Source organism: Cherax quadricarinatus, chromosome 4, assembly GCF_038502225.1.
Source record: "Cherax quadricarinatus isolate ZL_2023a chromosome 4, ASM3850222v1, whole genome shotgun sequence".
Classification (NCBI taxonomy): domain Eukaryota; kingdom Metazoa; phylum Arthropoda; class Malacostraca; order Decapoda; family Parastacidae; genus Cherax; species Cherax quadricarinatus.
In genome coordinates this window covers 73,535,899-73,562,164 of record NC_091295.1, presented here as the reverse complement: position 1 = coordinate 73,562,164, position 26,266 = coordinate 73,535,899, and the positions used below count along the sequence as shown (strand labels likewise).

The window sequence follows — 26,266 nt, the reverse complement described above, 5'->3', positions numbered from 1 at the left end:
GGTTAATGATCTAACCTAGCAATAGCTTTGGCAGCAATATCCTTTCTGAAGAAGGCTCCTTCAAATGTAACTTTGCTAGCTGCCATTGTAACCTTGGAGGCAGCTGCTGCAAGACTGGGATCAGTAACAGTTATCGCCAAGACACGGCCTCCTGAGGTAACAAGTGTGTTGTCTTCGTGCTTTGTGCCAGCATGGTACACTTGCACCCCAGGTGACTTGGACACTTCAGACAGTCCTGTGGAGAAAAATGTAATCCCATATACAATGTATTTTATGTTTTAATGCTCTCTAATAGGTTTTGTGTCTAAGGGGCTTCGATATGTTCCACAGGGGTCAGTGTTGGGCCCCCTGCTGTTCACAATCTACATAAACAACATAGATGAGGGCATAAAGAGCGACATCGGCAAGTTTGCCGATGACACCAAAATAGGCCGTCGAATTCATTCTGACGAGGACATTCGAGCACTCCAGGAAGATTTGAATAGACTGATGCAGTGGTCGGAGAAGTGGCAGATGCAGTTTAATATAGACAAATGCAAAGTTCTAAATGTTGGACAGGACAATAACCATGCCACATATAAACTAAATAATGTAGATCTTAATATTACGGATTGCGAAAAAGATTTAGGAGTTCTGGTTAGCAGTGATCTGAAACCAAGACAACAGTGCATAAGTGTTCGCAATAAAGCTAATAGAATCCTTGGCTTCATATCAAGAATCATAAATAATAGGAGTCCTCAGGTTGTTCTTCAACTCCATACATCCTTGGTTAGGCCTCATTTAGATTATGCTGCACAGTTTTGGTCACCTTATTACAGAATGGATATAAATTCTCTGGAAAATGTACAAAGGAGGATGACAAAGTTGATCCCATGTATCAGAAACCTTCCCTATGAGGATAGACTAAGGGCCCTGAATCTGCACTCTCTAGAAAGACGTAGAATTAGGGGGGATATGATTGAGGTGTATAAATGGAAGACAGGAATAAATAAAGGGGATGTAAATAGTGTGCTGAAAATATCTAGCCTAGACAGGACTCGCAGCAATGGTTTTAAGTTGGAAAAATTCAGATTCAGGAAGGATATAGGAAAGTACTGGTTTGGTAATAGAGTTGTGGATGAGTGGAACAAACTCCCAAGTACAGTTATAGAGGCCAGAACGTTGTGTAGCTTTAAAAATAGGTTGGATAAATACATGAGTGGATGTGGGTGGGTGTGGGATATACAGTAGATGTGTGTGTGTGTGTGTTAGATAGGAGTGAATAGAGATGAATGGTTTTTGGGACTTGACGAGCTGTTGGAGGGTGAACAGGGTAATGTTTTGTGAAGGGACTCAGGGAAACTGAAAGGAAGGGTTTGGGATATTGTCTGTTTAGAGTGACCAAACTTGCACACAAAAATCACTCCACATAAAAGCAAAAGACTCGACAGGAGATGCAACATTCCCCCGATGAAAAGCAGGGGTGCCACGAGTACACTGAGAGCCAACACAATAAGTGTCCGGGGCCCAAGACTGTTCAATTGCCTCCCAGCATACATAAGGAGGATTACCAATAGATCCCTGGCTGTCTTCAAGAAGGCACTGGATAGGCACCTAAAGTCAGTACCTGACCAACCGGGCTGTGGTTCGTATGTCAGCTTGCGTGTGGCCAGCAGTAACAGCCTGGTTGATCAGATCCTGATCCACCATGAGGCCTGATCTCAGAACGGGCTGCGATGGCATTGACCCCCAAAACCCTCTCCAGGTAAACTCCAGGTAAACATCTAAACTGTCATATCTGCACACCTTTGGCAAGACAGCGATAGTGTGAATGATGGTGAAAGTGTTTCTTTTTCAGATCACCCTGCCTCAGTGGGAGATGGCCAGCATGTTAAAAAAAGTTAATAAAAAATAGGAATTTAAAATTAATCTATTGAAGTAGTTCAGCAACACTGCAAAATTAGACACGTGCAACTCTTGGGTATCTTTGTTGAGGAAACGTTTCGCCACACAGTGACTTCATCAGTCCATACAAAGGAGAATCGTGAAGAACAGGAGGAGAATGAGGTAATCATTCTCCTGTTCTTCACGATTCTCCTTTGTATGGACTGATGAAGCCACTGTGTGGCGAAACGTTTCCTTAATAAAGATACCCAAGAGTTGCACATCCGTCTAATTTATCAACGTGTCGGTTCTCTGAACCATTCATCTACAATACTGCAAAAACTAAAATTATGTGCAAGTATTCCAGTAAGCGTGCGTGAGCGTGTTAGATAGGAGTGAATGGAGACGAATGATACGTGGGACCTGACGATCTGTTGGAGTGTGAGCAGGGTAATATTTAGTGAAGGGATTCAGGGAAACCGGTTATTTTCATATAGTCGGACTTGAGTCCTGGAAATGGGAAGTACAATGCCTGCACTTTAAAGGAGGGGTTTGGGATATTGGCAGTTTGGAGGGATATGTTGTGTATCTTTATATGTGTATGCTTCTAAACTGTTGTATTCTGAGCACCTCTGCAAAAGCAGTGATAATGTGTGAGTGTGGTGAAAGTGTTGAATGATGATGAAAGTATTTTCTTTTTGGGGATTTTCTTTCTTTTTTGGGTCACCCTGCCTCGGTGGGAGACGGCTAACTTGTTGAAAAAAAAAAAAAAGAATTCCTATACTATATAAAATACCTATATACGTAAGCAGTATTAAGTTTTCAGATCTCAAATTCGAATGCCAAATTTGGTGTTTTATTCATAAATTAGTTAAGTATCCAAATGTGTATTATTTTATTAAATTTAAATGATACAGGAAGCAAAATGAAGGAATTTAAAGATTTTTATAGAAAATACAGTAATTCCTACCTGTTATAGGTTTGCCTTTAGAATATGATCCTGGATAACCACCACTGACTAAGCAGACAGCCACACAACTTTTCGTTTCATCAAATTTAACTGGAACCTCTGCCAGCCGTCCCTCAACACATCCCTTCAATTTAAAATAAATTATATCTTAAAGATGAAATAAAAACAAAAACAATGTTTTTTGTGGTACACACTGAATATAAATTTTGAGCTTAACACATTTTGAATAGTAAACTCACCAAGATGATGTCATATAAATCAGACTGCAGAAGAGGAAGGAGAACTTGGGTTTCTGGGTCACCAAAGCGACAATTATATTCAAGAACTTTTGGTCCTGAGGATGTCATCATGAGACCTGCATATAACACACCTGGAATATAATAAATAAGATAACAGTACAGAACTTTACATTTCATCTTTTTTGGATCACCTGCCTCAGTGGGAGATGGCCAGTGTGTTAAGAAAAAAAAATAGTGCAGAACAGTGTAACTATACATTATTTGACACTACTGTGCATATTAGACTATATATTTATAACCAAGGGTGGATAGGGGGGCAATGTGGCAGATGTTGCAGGTGTATGGTGTAGGAGGTAGGTTACTGAAAGCAGTGAAGAGTTTTAACGAGGATAGTGAGGCTCAAGCTAGAGTACATAGGAAAGAGGGAAATTATTTCCCAGTAAAAGTAGGCCTTAGACAAGGATGTGTGATGTCACCGTGGTTGTTTAATATATTTATAGATGGGGTTGTAAGAGAAGTAAATGCGAGGGTCTTGGCAAGAGACGTGGAGTTAAACGATAAAGAATCACACATAAAGTGGGAGTTGTCACAGTTGCTCTTTGCTGATGACACTGTGCTCTTGGGAGATTCTGAAGAGAAGTTGCAGAGATTGGTGGATGAATTTGGTAGGGTGTGCAAAAGAAGAAAATTAAAAGTGAATACAGGAAAGAGTAAGGTTATGAGGATAACAAAAATATTAGGTGATGAAAGATTGGATATCAGATTGGAGGGAGAGAGTATGGAGGAGGTGAATGTATTCAGATATTTGGGAGTGGACGTGTCAGCGGATGGGTCTATGAAAGATGAGGTGAATCATAGAATTGATGAGGGGAAAAGGGTGAGTGGTGCACTTAGGAGTCTGTGGAGACAAAGAACTTTGTCCTTGGAGGCAAAAAGGGGAATGTATGAGAGTATAGTTTTACCAACACTCTTATATGGGTGTGAAGCATGGGTGATGAATGTTGCAGCGAGGAGAAGGCTGGAGGCAGTGGAGATGTCATGTCTGAGGGCAATGTGTGGTGTGAATATAATGCAGAGAATTCGTAGTTTGGAAGTTAGGAGGAGGTGCGGGATTACCAAAACTGTTGTCCAGAGGGCTGAGGAAGGGTTGTTGAGGTGGTTCGGACATGTAGAGAGAATGGAGCGAAACAGAATGACTTCAAGAGTGTATCAGTCTGTAGTGGAAGGAAGGCGGGGTAGGGGTCGGCCTAGGAAAGGTTGGAGGGAGGGGGTAAAGGAGGTTTTGTGTGCGAGGGGCTTGGACTTCCAGCAGGCGTGCGTGAGCGTGTTTGATAGGAGTGAATGGAGACGAATGGTTTTTAATACTTGACGTGCTGTGTGTGTGTGTGTGTGTGTGTGTGTGTGTGTGTGTGTGTGTGTGTGTGTGTGTGCACTCACCTAGTTGAGATTGCAGGGGTCGAGTCCAAGCTCCTGTGTGTGTGTGTGTGTGTGTGTGTGTGTGTGTGTGTGTGTGTGTGTGTGTGTGTGTGTGTGTGTGTGTGTGTGTGTGTGTGTGTGTGTTTGTGTGTGTGTTTGTGTGTGCGTGTGCATGTGTATGAGTGTATATGAGTGTGTGTGTATGAGTGTGTGTGTGTATGTGTGAGTGTGTGTGTGTATGAGTGTGTGTGTGTGTGTGTGTGTGTGTGTGTATGAGTGTGTGTGTGTGTATGAGTGTGTGTGTGTGTATGAGTGTGTGTGTGTGTATGAGTGTGTGTGTGTGTGTATGAGTGCATGTGTGTGTATGAGTTTGTGTATATGTGTGTGTGTGTGTGTGTGTGTACTCACCTAGTTGACCTCACCTAGTTGAGGTTGCGGGGGTCGAGTCCGAGCTCCTGGCCCCGCCTCTTCACTGATCGCTACTAGGTCACTCTCCCTGAGCCGTGAGCTTTATCATACCTCTGCTTAAAGCTATGTATGGATCCTGCCTCCACTACATCGCTTCCCAAACTATTCCACTTACTGACTACTCTGTGGCTGAAGAAATACTTCCTAACATCCCTGTGATTCATCTGTGTCTTCAACTTCCAACTGTGTCCCCTTGTTACTGTGTCCAATCTCTGGAACATCCTGTCTTTGTCCACCTTGTCAATTCCTCTAAGTATTTTGTATGTCGTTATCATGTCCCCCCCATCTCTCCTGTCCTCCAGTGTCATCAGGTTGATTTCCCTTAACCTCTCCTCGTAGGACATACCTCATAGCTCTGGGACTAGTCTTGTTGCAAACCTTTGCACTTTCTCTAGTTTCTTTACGTGCTTGGCTAGGTGTGGGTTCCAAACTGGTGCCGCATACTCCAATATGGGCCTAACGTACACGGTGTACAGGGTCCTGAATGATTCCTTATTAAGATGTCGGAATGCTGTTCTGAGGTTTGCTAGGCGCCCATATGCTGCAGCAGTTATTTGGTTGATGTGCGCTTCAGGAGATGTGCCTGGTGTTATACTCACCCCAAGATCTTTTTCCTTGAGTGAGGTTTGTAGTCTCTGGCCCCCTAGACTGTACTCCGTCTACGGTCTTCTTTGCCCTTCCCCAATCTTCATGACTTTGCACTTGGTGGGATTGAACTCCAGGAGCCAATTGCTGGACCAGGTCTGCAGCCTGTCCGGATCCCTTTGTAGTTCTGCCTGGTCTTTGATCGAGTGAATTCTTCTCATCAACTTCACGTCATCTGCAAACAGGGACACCTCAGAGTCTATTCCTTCCGTCATGTCGTTCACAAATACCAGAAACAGCACTGGTCCTAGGACTGACCCCTGTGGGACCCCGCTGGTCACAGGTGCCCACTCTGACACCTCGCCACGTACCATGACTCGCTGCTGTCTTCCTGACAAGTATTCCCTGATCCATTGTAGTGCCTTCCCTGTTATCCCTGCTTGGTCCTCCAGTTTTTGCACCAATCTCTTGTGTGGAACTGTGTGTGTGTGTGTGTGTGTGTGTGTGTGTGTGTGTGTGTGTGTGTGTGTGTGTGTGTGTGTGTGTGTGTGTGTGTGTGTGTGTGTGTGTGTGTGTGTGTGTGTGTTTATGTGTGTGTGTTTATGTGTGTGTGTTTATGTGTGTGTGTGTGTGTGTGTGTGTGTGTGTGTGTGTGTGTGTGTGTGTGTGTGTGTGTGTGTGTGTGTGTCTCAACAATCAATATTTGCACCAATAACTCACTACAGTTGTGACTGGGTGTGGAAGTGTGAATTGCTCATTACACTATAATTTGTTCATGATTGTAGCCATGTATAAATGTAAGTAACCATTCTTACAGGATTCATTACCTTTGTAACTTGTGAGTTCATTACCTTGTACCTAGTTCAGCCATCACAACTTTGGGAGCCCAGTCCCTGGACCCATTACGTACCTCTGTAATCTGTAAATACCTTTGTAACTTGTCATGATTGTGACTAGACCTACCTGGAGTTCATTACCTTTGTAAATTGTGAGTTCATTACCTTTGTAAATTGTGAATTCATTACCTCTGTAACTTGCTCAGCTATCAAAACTTTGGAGTCCAGTCCCTGGACCAATTATGTACCTCTGTAATCTTTTGACTACCGCCCACAGGATGGGTATGGGGTGCATAATAAACATATTAAACTAAACTAACTGTTGGAGTGTGAGCAAAGTAACATTTATGAAGGGGTTCAGGGAAACCGGCAGGCCGGACTTGAGTCCTGGAGATGGGAAGTACAGTGCCTGCACTCTGAAGGAGGGGTGTTAATGTTGCAGTTTAAAAACTGTAGTGTAAAGCACCCTTCTGGCAAGACAGTGATGGAGTGAATGATGGTGAAAGTTTTTCTTTTTCAGGCCACCCTGCCTTGGTGGGAATCGGCCAGTGTGATAATAAAATAATAATAATAATTTATAACCAACACTGTTCTAGGTAGTAGGTTGGTAAACAGCAACCACCCAGGGAGGTACTACCGTCCTGCCAAGTGAGTGTACAATGAGAGCCTGTAATTGTTTTACATGATGGTAGGATTGCTGGTGTCTTTTGTCTGTCTCATAAACATGCAAGATTTCAGGTACGTCTTGCTACTTCTACTTGCACTTAGGTCACACTACACATACATGTACAAGCATATGTATACACACACCCCTCTGGGTTTTCTTCTATTTTCTTTCTAGTTCTTGTTCATGTTTATTTCCTCTTACCTCCATGGGGAAGTGGAACAGAATTCTTCCTCCCTAAGCCATGCGTGTTGTAAGAGGCGACTAAAATGCCGGGAGCAAGGGGCTAGTAACCCCTTCTCCTGTATATATTACTAAATGTAAAAGGAGAAACTTTTGTTTTTCTTTTTGGGCCACCCCGCCTTGGTGGGATACAGCCAGTGTGTTGAAAGAAGAAAGAACCAACACTGTACATTTCAAACCCTTCTCCTGTATAAATCACTAAATTTAAAAAGAGAAACTTTCGTTTTTCTTTTTGGGCCACCCTGCTTTGGTGGGATATGGCCAGTTTGTTGAAAGAAGAAGAAGAATGTACATTTCACCACAGTTATGTGCAATTTTTATACATTTAAATGACATGTGTAGTCTTTGAAAAAAGATAGATATTTCAGGAAGAACAGGCCAGGTGTGATAAACAATGGTCAATGATACAAATGAACCAACAAAGAAAATAAAGGCAGCAAGAGGCCTATAGTACTACCATATATATTTCAGCCTTACACCAAAGCCTCTTCAGCAGATAGTTTCATTGTGAAGGTCAAATATACAATACCTTCTGTTATATTTTTTCTAGATGGGTTCATTTGTACCAGTGAAAATTATCATATGTTTAATAAGGGCTAAGAAAGAATGCGGACTTACCAATGAAGGGAGATCCTTCTTTCTTCAGTCCGTCAATGGTTTTCTGAAGTATAATATCTTTAATTGTTTCATGTTCTTGTTGGGAGACAAAAGAGCAAGGACAGTAAGCCCCCATACCTCCAGTGTTTGGTCCCTGATCACCATCATGAAGTCGCTTATGGTCTTGGGCTGGAGGCATTACAGCTATTGTATCTCCATCAGTGAAGCACAATACCTAATGAAAGATCATGGCATAAAAGTAACAATGTTCTAAAGCATAATTTTTACATTTTAAACGTATTAGACGCACCCTTAATTTAAGGAGATTTTATAACCATTTTAGTGCATATTGTCATGTATGTGCCTACCACAGTTACTGCCATAACATTACCACACAACTGGGGACATCATATAGTGAATGTGAGAGACAGTGAGGAGGAGTTAGAAAGTACACTTAGAATACTGCATTTAACAGCAATGTCAACAGTAAATGCACAACAGTATATCATTACCTTCTCATGCACAGATCATAATGAAGTATTAGTGCACACAACTAAGATGTGTGTGTGTGGGGGGGGGGGGTAAAGGAAGTTTAGTGTGCAGAGGGGCTTCAACTTCCATAAAGCGTGCATGAATGCATTAGATAGGAGTGAGTGGAGGCAAGGTACAGTGCCTGTGCTCTGAAGGAGGGGTGGAGATATGTTGCAGTTTTTGAACTGTAGTGTAGGTGGGCCTGTGGGAAGACAGTGATGGAGTGAATGATGATGAAAGTATTTCTTCTTTTTTCAGGTCACGCTGCCTTAGTGGGAAATGGCCGACGTGTTAATAATAAAACAAAAATTGAGATGTGAAGTGTAATGACATGCAGAGGGTGAAGTATAATGGCATATTACAGAGGGGCAAAGTGAGGTGGTATGTTGTAGAGGGTGGTGAAGTGTGGTGATATGTTGTACAGGGTGGTAAAGTGTGATGGCATGCTGCAGAGTGATGTATGGTTGCATGTTGTAGAGGACATATGATGACTACTAAAGTGTGTTGGCAAGTATGAGAGTTATGGTAGCACATACATTGACGAGACATTTCTACCGGTAACACTTGATACTGCCTCTCCTGAAGATGAAAAATTGCTGTATTACGGTTTATGTAAATATTTGCATAACAAGCAGAAGCACTGTGGAACAACAAAATGAGAACTAGCTCAGAGCCTATGTTCATGTTGGGTGTTCACTGTGCTACCCATTGCCCAGCTTGTGTAAATGAAGTCTGAGCAAATAAAGCATCATATGTTATATGTTGGCATTTTTGTTTAATAAATGTATGAAAGAGGGGAAGGTACCTAGGGATTGGCGGAGAGCGTGTATAATCCCTTTATATAAAGGGAAGGGGGACAAAAGAGACTGTAAAAATTATAGAGGAATTAGTTTACTGAGTATACCAGGAAAAGTGTAGGGTAGGGTTATTATTGAAAGAATTAGAGGTAAGACAGAATGTAGGATTGCAGATGAGCAAGGAGGTTTTAGAGTGGGTAGGGGATGTGTAGATCAAGTGTTTACATTGAAGCATATATGTGAACAGTATTTAGATAAAGGTAGGGAAATTTTTATTGCATTTATGGATTTAGAAAAGGCATATAATAGAGTGGATAGGGGAGCAATGTGGCAGATGTTGCAAGTATATGGAATAGGTGGTAAGTTACTAAATGCTGTAAAGAGATTTTATGAGGATAGTAAGGCTCAGGTTAGGGTGTGTAGAAGAGAAGGAGACTACTTCCCGGTTAAAGTAGGTCTTCGACAGGGATGTGTAATGTCACCATGGTTGTTTAATATATTTATAGATGGGGTTGTAAAAGAAGTAACTGCTAGGGTGCTCGGGAGAGGGGTGGGATTAAATTATGGGGAATCAAATACAAAATGGGAATTGACACAGTTACTTTTTGCTGATGATACTGTGCTTATGGGAGATTCTAAAGAAAAATTGCAAAGGTTAGTGGATGAGTTTGGGAGAGTGTGTAAAGGTAGAAAGTTGAAAGTGAACATAGAAAAAAGTAAGGTGATGAGGGTATCAAATGATTTAGATAAAGAAAAATTGGATATCATATTGGAGAGGAGGAATATGGAAGAAGTGAATGTGTTCAGATATTTGGGAGTTGACGTGTCAGCGGATGGCTTTATGAAGGATGAGGTTAATCACAGAATTGATGAAGGAAAAAAGGTAAGTGGTGCGCTGAGGTATATGTGGAGACAAAGAACGTTGTCTAACTTATCAAAGAAGGGAATGTATAAGAGTATAGTGGTACCAACACTCTTATATGGGTGTGAAGCTTGGGTTGTAGATGCAGCAACGAGGAGACAGTTGGAGGCAGTGATGTTCTGTCTAAGCGCAATGTGTGGTGTAAATATTATGCAGAAAATTCGGAGTGTGGAAATTAGGAGAAGGTGTGGAGTTAATAAAAATATTAGTCAGAGGGCTGAAGAGGGGTTGTTGAGGGGGTTTGGTCATTTAGAGAGAATGGATCAAAGTAGAATGACATGGAAAACGTATAAATCTATAGGGGAAGGAAGGCAGGGTAGGGGTCATCCTCGAAAGGGTTGGAGAGATGGGGTAAAGGAGGTTTTGTGAGCGAGGGGCTTGGACTTCCAGCAAGCATGCGTGAGCATGTTAGATAGGAGTGAATGGAGACAAATGGTTTTTGGGACCTGACGAGTTGTTGGAGTGTGAACAGGGTAATATTTAGTGAGGAGATTCAGGGAGATGGTTATTTTTATATAACCGGACTTGAGTTCTGGAAATGGGAAGTACAATGCCTGCACTTTAAAGGAGGGGTTTGGGATATTGGCAGTTTGGAGGGATATGTTGTGTACATATACAGTGGACCTCCGGTTAACGATATTTTTTCAATCCAGAAGTATGTTCATGTGCCAGTACTGACCGAATTTGTTCCCATAAGGAATATTGTGAAGTAGATTAGTCCATTTCAGACCCCCAAACATACACGTACAAAGGCACTTACATAAATACACTTACATAATTGGTCGCATTCGGAGGTGATCGTTATGCGGGGGTCCACTGTATACTTCTAAACTGTTGTATTTTGAGCACCTCTGCAAAAAACAGTGATTATGTGTGAAGTGAAAGTGTTGAATGATGATGAAAGTATTTTCTTTTTGGGGATTTTCTTTCTTTCTGGGTCACCCTGCCTTGGTGGGAGACGGCCGACTTGTTATAAAAAAAAAAAAAAAAAAAAAGTTTCCTTAACCCTCGAACGGTCCAAAGAGATCGACGTTCAAATTCGTAGTGCTACAAAAGTAGATCTACTTTTTTTTTTACATATTTTCAATAACAAAAAAAAAATGTAGATAAAAGTTTTTTTTACACGTTTTCAAATGTAAAACAAAAAAGATCTACATTTTTTTACATACTTTCAGATGTTGAAAAAACGTTTATATACGTTTGGACCATTTAAGGGTTAAGGAAGAGTCGTGTCTATACCATGAGAGCGACAGTCGGGGTCCTGATGCTTCCCAGGTCCAACTCATATTTTTGGTTGAAATATCGACAGATGAATTTTGTGTTGAATGATGAAAGTTTTTTCTATCTTTTGGGGTCACTCTAACTCAATGGGAAATGGTCGACATGTTAAAAAAAAAAGTAAAAAAATGTTTCCTTGGTTATACATCTATTTTAGCAGAATTAGCAGTGCAAATTTTGGAGTTTTTTACATCACATCTTATATGACAAAGTACAATAATGAAAATACTGCCATATATTTAAATCAGCTGAAGACTTAACAGTATATGGCCTGACTAGCATGTACCACATGACTAACAGTGGCAAGTGTACCATCGAGTGAGAAAGTGAATGATAATCTCAAGCCCCCAAAAATATTTGAGTACTGTAGGAGACAATGGATGGATAACCATTCTACTGACATCACCCATGGAAATACTATCATGCATAAAACAATATTCAATCACCTCCAATCATGTGTGTGTGAAAATCATTTCAGACACTTACAGAAACCTCTTCTCCTTGTAGCAGCTCCTCTACAATTATCGTGTCTCCAGCAGTGCCAAAGCATTTACTGATAGTGTCTACAGCTTCCATAGCAGACACAGGAGATTCTGCTACCACTACACCTTTCCCAGCTGCCAATCCTGAGGCTTTCACCACATACCCTGACCAAGATCCTCTGGAAATTTTAAACAAATTAATGTCTTGCCTCTATCAATACATATACCTTTTCTCATGGCATCTTCGGTATGCAGCAGTATACTATATGTATTTGACTGTTTCCATATAAAGGTTCACAGTTCTCACTTCTTTATAAAGTCTTTAGCTTGCTGAGGATCAGTGAATGTTGAATAGCTGGCCGTTGGCACTCCTTGACGCACCATAAAATCTTTAGCCCAGGCTTTGCTGGCTTCAATCTGGGCTGCTTCTTTCGTTGGTCCAAATACCTATTAACATACAATAAAAATATTTCACATAAAACTGTCAGGGTATAAACAAATAAAAAATGTAATGATAATATAATAGATGACTGACAGTCCATATTGCAAATTTTTTATCTATTTTAATGCACTGGTTGTTCCCACCAAAGCAAACAGACCAAGAGAAACATCTACTATTACTGAAGAAAAGAAAAGTTTGCAAAACAAGCTTTTATTGGGACAACGTTTCCATTAAATTAAACAGATGAAACAATGTGTATGCACACACACATATACTCTCCCTGAAGGAGAGGAGAGGTGGAGTGAGTAAAATTGTTTGAATCTGAAGAATCTTGAGTCTGTGGAACTATGCAAGATGTACATTGGACAATTATATTGGAATGCTGCCTGGTTTCTGGTTAGCATGTTTGCTCCATTATTGTGTAACTATGCTGCTAAGAATGTTCCTGTAAAATAATGTGTGCTGGTGGTCTGTCATTTAAGCAGAGTAGAGTTAAATGCTTCAGATTTCTATAATCACACTCAACTCTTCCTCTCTTACAAGGAGTACAGTACATACTGTATGTGTACATACAGTATATACTGTATGTGTGTGCTTTATATCCTCTACAACAATCAAGATCTTAAATAAACAAAATGTTGTTCCAATACAAATTTATTCTGCTAACTTGTCTCCTCCTCACAACTGTCAGTAGTAAGCCAGCTGGATCTGTCTACTATCACTGCATTTCCAGAGGAGGAGCAAAGATAATGTGCTGCAATGTGACCCACCAAATGGAAATATTCCCATTCCTCTTTCAAAGGGCAGACACTGTTTCCTAACCTTCAAATCCTAAAGCTAGAAAAGTCAATTTTTCTGTGTCCCTTCAAAGTTAATACTATTACCTTGCTCATGTAGTAACCCCAACAGCCATCACATGGATGACTTCCCTCCATTCTCCAATTTGAGCCTCACATGTGCCTACTGGATTGTTAAGCACCTACTTCTCAATAGCTCTTTCATGCCTTGTTTACAACTCTCTCAAATGTTACATAAATAGATTTAAAATGAAAATACAGTGGACCCCCGGTTAACGAACTTCTTTCATTCCAGTAGTATGTTCAGGTGCCAGTACTGACCGAATTTTTTCCCATAAGGAATATTGTGAAGTAGATTAGCCCATTTCAGACCCCCAAACATACACGTACAAACGCACTTACATAAATACACTTACATAATTGGTCGCATTTGGAGGTGATCGTTAAGCGGGGGTCCACTGTAGTATCATGTGAAGGGTGCCTGGCTCAAGAAGTTTGCCACAAAAATGAGGCTAACGATATTTCACCATTTTTTATATGCAGAAGTACAATGCTTACATGACAGTAGAGATGTCATATTGAAGAGCAATGTGTGGTGCTAATACTGTATTATGCAGACTATTCGGAGTTGAGAGATTAGGAAGAGGTGTAAAGTTACCAAAAGTATTATTCAGAGGGCTGAGGATGGAAAAAAAAATAGTATGACAAGGAGAGTGAATAAATATGGAGTACAGGGAAGGTGGGGAAGGGGGTTGTCCTAGGAAATGTCTGAGGGAGGGGAGGGGAAAGGAGGTTTTGAGTGCTAGGTGCTTGTGTGTTGGATAGGAGTGGATGAAAGTGGTTTTTATGAAGGGATTCAAGAAAAACCAGTTAGTTGGAATCCTGGAGGTGGGAAGTACAGTGCCTGCATTCTGAAGAAGGGCTGAGGATGTTGCAGTTAGGAGGGTCATCTGAACTGCAATGTTGGTGCCTTTCTGACAAGACAGTGACTAAGTGATAGTGAAATCATTTTCTTTGTCAGGCTACACTACCTCAATAGGAGACAGCCAGTGTTAAAAAAAATTACAGGTATACATGTATTCTTACAGAAACTAAATAAAGTTAATGAATATTTTAATCAGTTTAAAATAGCATACAATGGATTATAAAGAATTTGTTTAGTATTTAGCTTCATGAACTTAAGCCCAACCTTAATTCCTGCAGCAGTAAGTGTGTTGGCCAGACCATCTGCTAGAGGGTCCTCTGGCCCTATGACCACCACACTGACTACAGTCATTGCATACACCAACAACTGCCTGGAAAACCCAATAAAAATTTATGCATACAGTAACATATCTATCACATAAGAGTCCCATAACAGAGGTCGCCAAAATTACAACATTCCACAATATAGACGCTTTTAACAACGCATCTGTACATTAGCAATGTTCAAGTTTTATATGCCTTACTTGGTGATCCTTGATGTTGAGGGAAATGTTTGTAACATTGGAAGTGGTGTAAGCACCAGCATTACCCGGGGCAACGAGGACAGATGACATTGCAGGAGAGGCAGCCAGGGCAGTAGCTAGAGCATGCTCCCTACCACTGGAACCCAACACCAACACCACACTCATCTGAAAGTAAAAGTAACATTGGTAGACTGCAATCTTCCAAGAGGGTTAAAAATGACGAAATTAACAGTATATACCTGGAGTCCTCAATCATCAAACTATCCAACATCATTACTCAGAACAGTGATATTCACCTTGGCCACACTCAACTTAAAACATAATGGTTAATGGGGTTGAAAGCCATTTGACTACGCAAGGATCATCAAAGTTGAACATAACTTTATCACCACCTAGCAAAAATACTTGAATCCCTAAAACATGGATTGAAGTAAACTCCCAAGTGAATATATATACAGTATACATATATGCAGAAAGAAATACATCTGCCTCCTACAGCTGAATTTCCTGACCTCAAACACTGAGTGTACCACTAAAGATCATTGGTCTCATGCTTTCCAGGTACTGTATTATACTCTATTGTACTTGAAGAAGACCCTAGTGGACGGATTGATGTACCAATAAAGGCTTCTTGTAGTTTAGTGTCTTCTTACCACCTGTACCATTAACACCATCTGTACCACTGACACATGTGCCACTGACACCAACTGTACCACTGACACGACCTGTACCACTAACACCAACTGTACCACTGACACATATACCACTGACACCAAATGTACCATTAACACCAACTGTACATTTAACACCAACTGTACCACTGACACCACCTGTACCACTGATGTGTACCACTGACACCACCTGTACCACTAACACCAACTGTACCACTGACACCACCTGTACCACTAACACCAACTGTACCACTAACACCAACTGTACCACTGACACCACCTGTACCACTAACACCAACTGCACCACTGACACCACCTGTACCACTAACACCAACTGTACCACTGACACCAACTTACCACTAACACCACCTGTACCACTAACACCAACTGTACCACTGACACCACCTGTACCACTGACACCACCTGTACCACTGACACCACCTGTACCACTGACACCACCTGTACCACTAACACCAACTGTACCACTGACACCACCTGTACCACTGACACCACCTGTACCACTGACACCACCTGTACCACTAACACCAACTGTACCACTGACACCACCTGTACCACTGACACCAACTGTACCACTGACACCACCTGTACCACTGACACCACCTGTACCACTGACACCACCTGTACCACTGACACCACCTGTACCACTGACACCACCTGTACCACTAACACCACCTGTACCACTGACACCACCTGTACCACTGACACCACCTGTACCACTGACACCACCTGTACCACTGACACCACCTGTACCACTGACACCACCTGTACCACTAACACCACCTGTACCACTAACACCAACTGTACCACTGACACCACCTGTACCACTGACACCACCTGTACCACTGACACCACCTGTACTACTGACACCAACTGTACCACTGACACCACCTGTACCACTAACACCACCTGTACCACTAACACCAACTGTACCATTGACACCACCTGTACCACTAACACCACCTGTACCACTAACACCACCTGTACCACTAACACCAACTGTACCACTGACACCAACTGTACCACTGACACCACCTGTACCACTGACACCACCTATACTACTGACACCACCTGTACCACTAACACCACCTGTACCACTAACACCAACTGTACCACTGACACCAACTGTACCACTGACACCACCTGTACTACTGACACCACCTGTACCACTGACACCACCTGTACCACTGACACCACCTGTACTACTGACACCACCTGTACTACTGACACCACCTGTACCACTGACACCACCTGTACCACTGACACCACCTGTACTACTGACACCACCTGTACCACTGACACCACCTGTACCACTGACACCACCTGTACCACTGACACCACCTGTACCACTGACACCACCTATACTACTGACACCACCTGTACCACTGACACCAACTGTACCACTGACACCACCTGTACCACTGACACCACCTGTACCACTGACACCACCTGTACCACTGACACCAACTGTACCACTGACACCACCTGTACCACTGACACCACCTGTACCACTGACACCACCTGTACCACTGACACCAACTGTACCACTGACACCAGCTGTACCACTGACACCACCTGTACTACTGACACCAGCTGTACCACTGACACCACCTGTACCACTGACACCAGCTGTACCACTGACACCACCTGTACTACTGACACCAGCTGTACCACTGACACCACCTGTACCACTGACACCAACTGTACCACTGACACCACCTGTACCACTGACACCAGCTGTACCACTGACACCAGCTGTACCACTGACACCACCTGTACTACTGACACCACCTGTACCACTGACACCACCTGTACCACTGACACCACCTGTACCACTGACACCACCTGTACCACTGACACCACCTGTACTACTGACACCACCTGTACTACTGACACCACCTGTACCACTGACACCACCTGTACCACTGACACCACCTGTACCACTGACACCACCTGTACTACTGACACCACCTGTACCACTGACACCAGCTGTACCACTGACACCACCTGTACCACTGACACCACCTGTACCACTGACACCACCTGTACTACTGACACCACCTGTACTACTGACACCACCTGTACCACTAACACCAACTGTACCACTGACACCACCTGTACCACTGACACCACCTATACTACTGACACCACCTGTACCACTGACACCACCTGTACCACTGACACCACCTGTACCACTGACACCACCTGTACTACTGACACCACCTGTACTACTGACACCACCTGTACCACTGACACCACCTGTACTACTGACACCACCTGTACCACTGACACCACCTGTACTACTGACACCACCTGTACTACTGACACCAGCTGCCGTCTACACCCCGGCACAATTTTTTTCTTAGCTAAATTGTTATTTTGGAAAATATTATTAAAAATATATTTAGTCTTAAGAGGTGCATCATACCAGGGCCAATAAACGGTTAATATTGCAGCTCCTGGCCCATCACAGCAAACGTAAAGAGATTAATTGTATGTAAAGAAAGGCGAGTTAGTCCTACAGCTACTGCTGGCGGAGTAAGGTTACACTAGGTTAGATACATTTATTAAGATACAGGTACACGTAAGTACAATTATTATATATAGTAACATGTGTATATTACCCAGGATAACCCAAAAAATCAAAGTGACTTATTTCCATTAAATCTGCATAATATAAACCAGTGTTCATGACAAATTAAACCTAATATTGAACATTTTTTTGGTTTAAATGATGGTTAATTGTAACTAGATCAAGTTTTATAAAAATGACGTTGTTAAGGGTACCTTAATAGTAGAAAAAAACTGACAACGCAATTATTTTATATTTACGACGAAGTGCTAAACCCTTAGGGGTCATATAGCACCAAGGAAATATAATATCAGGTATTCTTGTTATGTAGTGTATTTAAGTAAAATATAAAAAAAAATATCAGGTTTGATCCGAGGGATGGCACTGTAGCTCCAGGTCATTGGATCAAAGCACTGCTAAACAAACTTACCTTGAATCACTTGGATGATATATTAAGATCCCGTCATTAACTATTCTTGGCTGAAACAGCAAAGGTTATGATGATTCCTATATCACAACCATGTGGTAAACCCGCAGGGGTGAGACAGCTGGAAGGTTAAGAGGAAGAAGAGAGGCAGCAGCAGCAGCAGCTTGGCTCTGGGAACACCACTGACTCCACCATCTACCACACCGCCTCTCATGTATCTCCATTATTCTTAATTAATATAGATTTTCACGGCAGTTATATTGTCTTGAAATGTTCTCTGGAACTTTTACTTTGTTGTCCGTCTGCGGTTATTACCTTAGTAACGTTATTTATTTAATAAAAGTTTGTAAAACACTGAGGGAAAAATAAGGTTGGAAACAGGTGGTGTCAATCACATGGCTGGGCAGTGTTGTTCCTCCCTGGAGACACACCTGCTGACACAAGTGCTACACCTGCTGACACATGGCAGGGCAGTGTTGTTCCTCTCTGGAGACACACCTGATGACACTAGTGCTACACACCTGCTGACACATGGCAGGGCAGTGTTGTTCCTCTCTGGAGACACACCTGCTGACACTAGTGCTACACACCTGCTGACACATGGCTGGGCAGTGTTGTTCCTCTCTGGAGACACACCTGCTGACACTAGTGCTACACACCTGCTGACACATGGCTGGGCAGTGTTGTTCCTCTCTGGAGACACACCTGCTGACACTAGTGCTACACACCTGCTGACACATGGCTGGGCAGTGTTGTTCCTCTCTGGAGACACACCTGCTGACACTAGTGCTACACACCTGCTGACACATGGCTGGGCGTGTTGTTCCTCCCTGGAGACACACCTGCTGACACTAGTGCTACACACCTGCTGACACATGGCTGGGCAGTGTTGTTCCTCCCTGGAGACACACCTGCTGACACTAGTGCTACACACCTGCTGACACATGGCTGGGCAGTGTTGTTCCTCCCAGGAGACACACCTGCTGACACTAGTGCTACACACCTGCTGACACATGGCTGGGCAGTGTTGTTCCTCCCTGGAGACACACCTGTTGACACTAGTGCTACACACCTGCTGACACATGGCTGGGCAGTGTTGTTCCTCCCAGGAGACACACCTGCTGACACTAGTGCTACACACCTGCTGACACATGGCTGGGCAGTGTTGTTCCTCCCTGGAGACACACCTGCTGACACTAGTGCTACACACCTGCTGACACATGGCTGGGCAGTGTTGTTCCTCCCTGGAGACACACCTGCTGACACTAGTGCTACACACCTGCTGACACATGGCTGAGCAGTGTTGTTCCTCCCTGGAGACACACCTGCTGACACTAGTGCTACACACCTGCTGACACTAGTGCTACACACCTGCTGACACATGGCTGGGCAGTGTTGTTCCTCCCTGGAGACACACCTGCTGACACTAGTGCTACACACCTGCTGACACATGGCTGAGCAGTGTTGTTCCTCCCTGGAGACACACCTGCTGACACTAGTGCTACACACCTGCTGACACTAGTGCTACACACCTGCTGACACATGGCTGGGCAGTGTTGTTCCTCCCTGGAGACACACCTGCTGACACTAGTGCTACACACCTGCTGACACATGGCTGGGCAGTGTTGTTCCTCCCTGAAGACACACCTGCTGACACTAGTGCTACACACCTGCTGACACTAGTGCTACACACCTGCTGACACATGGCTGGGCAGTGTTGTTCCTCCCTGGAGACACACCTGCTGACACTAGTGCTACACACCTGCTGACACATGGCTGGGCAGGGTTGTTCCTCCCTGGAGACACACCTGCTGACACTAGTGCTACACACCTGCTGACACTAGTGCTACACACCTGCTGACACATGGCTGGGCAGTGTTGTTCCTCCCTGGAGACACACCTGCTGACACTAGTGCTACACACCTGCTGACACATGGCTGGGCAGTGTTGTTCCTCCCTGGAGACACACCTGCTGACACTAGTGCTACACACCTGCTGACACATGGCTGGGCAGTGTTGTTCCTCCCTGTAGACACACCTGCTGACACTAGTGCTACACACCTGCTGACACATGGCTGGGCAGTATTGTTCCTCCCTGGAGACACACCTGCTGACACTAGTGCTACACACCTGCTGACACATGGCTGGGCAGTGTTGTTCCTCCCTGGAGACACACCTGCTGACACTAGTGCTACACACCTGCTGACACATGGCTGGGCAGTGTTGTTCCTCCCTGGAGACACACCTGCTGACACTAGTGCTACACACCTGCTGACACATGGCTGGGCAGTGTTGTTCTTCCCTGGAGACACACCTGCTGACACTAGTGCTACACACCTGCTGACACATGGCTGGGCAGTATTGTTCCTCCCAGGAGACACAACTGCTGACACTAGTGCTACACACCTGCTCACACATGGCTGGGCAGTGTTGTTCCTCCCTGGAGACACACCTGCTGACACTAGTGCTACACAGAACAGATTAGAACAGATTAACTCGGTGGCACTCGATGTATGCACAAGGCTTATTCCTCTAAGAAAAAGGAGGAGTAGATGTAAAACAGAAAGAGACATGCGTTCCCTTTACAGGCGACGGAAAAGAATAACAGAGCGGCTAACAGAGGTCAATATATTTGAAATGCGTAGGGAGACACTGTTCAGAGAAATAGCAAGCATCGAACTTAAGCTAAAAGAATCCTTTAGGAGTCAGGAATCGCGGGAAGAACTAAAAGCCATAAATGAAATCGAAAAAAAACCAAAGTATTTCTTCTCCTATGCCAAATCAAAATCGAGAACAACGCCCAGTATTGGGCCCCTACTTAAACAAGATGGGTCCTACACAGATGACAGCAAGGAAATGAGTGAGCTACTCAAGTCCCAATATGACTCAGTTTTTAGCAAGCCGCTAACCAGACTGAGAGTCGAAGATCAAAATGAATTTTTTATGAGAGAGCCACAAAATTTGATTAACACAAGCCTATCCGATGTTATCCTGACGCCAAATGACTTCGAACAGGCGATAAATGACATGCCCATGCACTCTGCCCCAGGGCCAGACTCGTGGAACTCTGTGTTCATCAAGAACTGCAAGAAGCCCCTATCACGAGCCTTTTCCATCCTATGGAGAGGGAGCATGGACACGGGGGTCGTCCCACAGTTACTAAAAACAACAGACATAGCCCCACTCCACAAAGGGGGCAGTAAAGCAACAGCAAAGAACTACAGACCAATAGCACTAACATCCCATATCATAAAAATCTTTGAAAGGGTCCTAAGAAGCAAGATCACCACCCATCTAGAAACCCATCAGTTACACAACCCAGGGCAACATGGGTTTAGAACAGGTCGCTCCTGTCTGTCTCAACTATTGGATCACTACGACAAGGTCCTAGATGCACTAGAAGACAAAAAGAATGCAGATGTAATATATACAGACTTTGCAAAAGCCTTCGACAAGTGTGACCATGGCGTAATAGCACACAAAATGCGTGCTAAAGGAATAACAGGAAAAGTCGGTCGATGGATATATAATTTCCTCACTAACAGAACACAGAGAGTAGTCGTCAACAGAGTAAAGTCCGAGGCAGCTACGGTGAAAAGCTCTGTTCCACAAGGCACAGTACTCGCTCCCATCTTGTTCCTCATCCTCATATCCGACATAGACAAGGATGTCAGCCACAGCACCGTGTCTTCCTTTGCAGATGACACCCGAATCTGCATGACAATGTCTTCCATTGCAGACACTGCAAAGCTCCAGGCGGTCATCAACCAAATCTTTCAGTGGGCTGCAGAAAACAATATGAAGTTCAACGATGAGAAATTTCAATTACTCAGATATGGTAAACATGAGGAATTTAAATCTTCATCAGAGTACAAAACAAATTCTGGCCTCAAAATAGAGCGAAACACCAACGTCAAAGACCTGGGAGTGATCATGTCGGAGGATCTCACCTTCAAGGACCATAACATTGTATCAATCGCATCTGCTAGAAAAATGACAGGATGGATAATGAGAACCTTCAAAACTAGGGAGGCCAAGCCCATGATGACACTCTTCAGGTCACTTGTTCTATCTAGGCTGGAATATTGCTGCACACTAACAGCACCTTTCAAGGCAGGTGAAATTGCCGACCTAGAAAATGTACAGAGAACTTTCACGGCACGCATAACGGAGATAAAACACCTCAATTATTGGGAGCGCTTGAGGTTCCTAAACCTGTATTCCCTGGAATGCAGGAGGGAGACATACATGATTATATACACCTGGAAAACCCTAGAGGGACTAGTACCGAACGTGCACACGAAAATCACTCACTACGAAAGCAAAAGACTTGGCAGACGATGCACCATCCCCCCAATGAAAAGCAGGGGTGTCACTAGCACGTTAAGAGACCATACAATAAGTGTCAGGGGCCCGAGACTGTTGAACTGCCTCCCAGCACACATAAGGGGGATTACCAACAGACCCCTGGCAGTCTTCAAGCTGGCACTGGACAAGCACCTAAAGTCAGTTCCGGATCAGCCGGGCTGTGGCTCGTACGTTGGTTTGCGTGCAGCCAGCAGCAACAGCCTGGTTGATCAGGCTCTGATCCACCAGGAGGCCTGGTCACAGACCGGGCCGCGGGGGCGTTGACCCCCGGAACTCTCTCCAGGTAAACTCCAGGTAAACACACCTGCTGACACATGGCTGGGCAGTGTTGTTCCTCCCTGGAGACACACCTGCTGACACTAGTGCTACACACCTGCTGACACATGGCTGGGCAGTATTGTTCATCCCAGGAGACACAACTGCTGACACTAGTGCTACACACCTGCTGACACATGGCTGGGCAGCATTGTTCCTCCCAGGAGACACACCTGCTGACACTAGTGCTGCACATCTGCTGACACTAGTGCTACACACCTGCTGACACATGGCTGGGCAGTATTGTTCCTCCCAGGGGACACACCTGCTGACACTAGTGCTACACACCTGCTGACACATGGCTGGGCAGTGTTGTTCCTCCCAGGAGACACAACTGCTGACACTAGTGCTACACACCTGCTGACACATGGCTGGGCAGTATTGTTCATCCCAGGAGACACAACTGCTGACACTAGTGCTACACACCTGCTGACACATGGCTGAGCAGTATTGTTCCTCCCAGGAGACACACCTGCTGACACTAGTGCTACACATCTGCTGACACTAGTACTACACACCTGCTGACACATGGCTGGGCAGTGTTGTTCCTCCCTGGAGACACACTCACGTAGTTGTACTCACCTAGTTGAGGTTGCGGGGGTCGAGTCCGAGCTCCTGGCCCCGCCTCTTCACTGATCGCTACTAGGTCACTCTCCCTGAGCCGTGAGCTTTATCATACCTCTGCTTAAAGCTATGTATGGATCCTGCCTCCACTACATCGCTTCCCAAACTATTCCACTTGCTGACTACTCTGTGGCTGAAGAAATACTTCCTAACATCCCTGTGATTCATCTGTGTCTTCAACTTCCAACTGTGTCCCCTTGTTACTGTGTCCAATCTCTGGAACATCCTGTCTTTGTCCACCTTGTCAATTCCTCTCAGTATTTTGTATGTCGTTATCATGTCCCCACTATCTCTCCTGTCCTCCAGTGTCGTCAGGTTGATTTCCCTTAACCTCTCCTCGTAGGACATACCTCTTAGCTCTGGGACTAGTCTTGTTGCAAACCTTTGCACTTTCTCTAGTTTCTTCACGTGCATTGCTAGGTGTGGGTTCCAAACTGGTGCCGCATACTCCAATATGGGCCTAACGTACACGGTGTACAGGGTCCTGAATGATTCCTTATTAAGATGTCGGAATGCTGTTCTGAGGTTTGCTAGGCTCCCATATGCTGCAGCAGTTATTTGGTTGATGTGCACTTCAGGAGATGTGCCTGGTGTTATACTCACCCCAAGATCTTTTTCCGTGAGTGAGGTTTGTAGTCTCTGACCCCCTAGACTGTACTCCGTCTGCGGCCTTCTTTGCCCTTCCCCAATCTTCATGACTTTGCACTTGGTGGGACTGAACTCCAGGAGCCAATTGCTGGACCAGGTCTGCAGCCTGTCCAGATCCCTTTGTAGTTCTGCCTGGTCTTCGATCGAGTGAATTCTTCTCATCAACTTCACGTCATCTGCAAACAGGGACACCTCAGAGTCTATTCCTTCCGTCAAGTCGTTCACAAATACCAGAAACAGCACTGGTCCTAGGACTGACCCCTGCGGGACCCCGCTGGTCACAGGTGCCCACTCTGACACCTCGCCACGTACCATGACTCGCTGCTGTCTTCCTGACAAGTACTCCATGATCCATTGTAGTGCCTTCCCTGTTATCCCTGCTTGGTCCTCCAGTTTTTGCACCAATCTCTTGTGTGGAACTGTGTCAAACGCCTTCTGGCAGTCCAAGAAAATGCAATCCACCCACCCCTCTCTCTCTTGTCTTACTGCTGTCACCATGTCATAGAACTCCAGTAGGTTTGTGACACAGGATTTCCCGTCCCTGAAACCATGTTGGCTGCTGTTGATGAGATCGTTCCTTTCTAGGTGTTCCACCACTCTTCTCCTGATAATCTTCTCCATGATTTTGCATACTATACATGTCAGTGACACTGGTCTGTAGTTTAATCCATCATGTCTGTCTCCTTTTTTAAAGATTGGGACTACATTTGCTGTCTTCCATGCCTCAGGCAATCTCCCTGACACTAGTGCTACACACCTGCTGACACATGGCTGGGCAGTGTTGTTCCTCCCAGGAGACACACCTGCTGACACTAGTGCTACACACCTGCTGACACATGGCTGGGCAGTGTTGTTCCTCCCTGGAGACACACTGGCTGACACTAGTGCTACACACCTGCTGACACATGGCTGGGCAGTGTTATTCCTCCCTGGAGACACACCTGCTGACACAAGGCTGGGCAGTGTTATTCCTCCCTGGAGACACACCTGCTGACACTAGTGCTACACACCTGCTGACACATACCTGGGCAGTGTTGTTCCTCCCTGGAGACACACCTGCTGACACTAGTGCTACACACCTGCTGACACATTGCTGGGCAGTGTTGTTCCTCCCTGGAGACACACCTGCTGACACATGGCTGGGCAGTGTTGTTCCTCCCTGGAGACACACCTGCTGACACTAGTGCTACTCACCTGCTGACACATGGCTGAGCAGTGTTGTTCCTCCCTGGAGACACACCTGCTGACACTAGTGCTACACACCTGCTGACACATGGCTGGGCAGTGTTGTTCCTCCCTGGAGACACACCTGCTGACACTAGTGCTACACACCTGCTGACACATGGCTGGGCAGTGTTGTTCCTCCCTGGAGACACACCTGCTGACACTAGTGCTACACACCGGCTGACACATGGCTGGGCAGTGGTGTTCCTCCCTGGAGACAGACCTGCTGACACTAGTGCTACACACCGGCTGACACATGGCTGGTCAGTGGTGTTCCTCCCTGGAGACAGACCTGCTTACACTAGTGCTACACACCGGCTGACACATGGCTGGGCAGTGGTGTTTCTCCCAGGAGACACACCTGCTGACACTAGTGCTACACACCTGCTGACACTAGTGCTCCACACCTGCTGACACATGGCAAGGCACTGTTTTTCCTCCCTGGAGACACACCTGCTGACACTAGTGCTATATACCTGCTGACACTAGTGCTACACACCTGCTGACACATGGCTGGGCAGTGTTGTTCCTTCCTGGAGACACACCTGCTTACACTAGTGCTACACACCTGCTTACACTAGTGCTACACACCTGCTTACACTAGTGCTACACACCTGCTTACACTAGTGCTACACACCTGCTTACACTAGTGCTACACACCTGCTTACACATGGCTGGGCAGTGATGTTCCTCCCTGGAGATACACCTGCTAACACTAGTGCTACTCACCTGATGACACGTAGCTTGGCAGTGTTGTTCCTCCTAGGAGATGCACCTGCTGACACTAGTGCTACACACCTGCTGACACATGCCTGGGCATT

At 44.7% G+C, this 26,266-nt stretch overlaps 1 protein-coding gene across 1 annotated transcript in view; it reads right to left on the bottom strand.

Annotated features, from left to right (window-relative positions):
- LOC128684480 (trifunctional purine biosynthetic protein adenosine-3-like) overlaps window positions 1–18,409 on the bottom strand; it is a 63,389-nt gene extending 44,980 nt beyond the window's left edge. The window contains 10 exon segments of the mRNA XM_070097955.1: window positions 16–235; window positions 2,834–2,957; window positions 3,073–3,203; window positions 7,903–8,116; window positions 11,896–12,070; window positions 12,199–12,338; window positions 14,320–14,401; window positions 14,403–14,425; window positions 14,579–14,743; window positions 18,270–18,409. Of these exon segments, the coding sequence (XP_069954056.1) occupies window positions 16–235; window positions 2,834–2,957; window positions 3,073–3,203; window positions 7,903–8,116; window positions 11,896–12,070; window positions 12,199–12,338; window positions 14,320–14,401; window positions 14,403–14,425; window positions 14,579–14,743 (1,274 nt within the window). The 5' untranslated portion in view covers window positions 18,270–18,409.
- Between the last annotated feature and the right edge of the window lie 7,857 nt (window positions 18,410–26,266).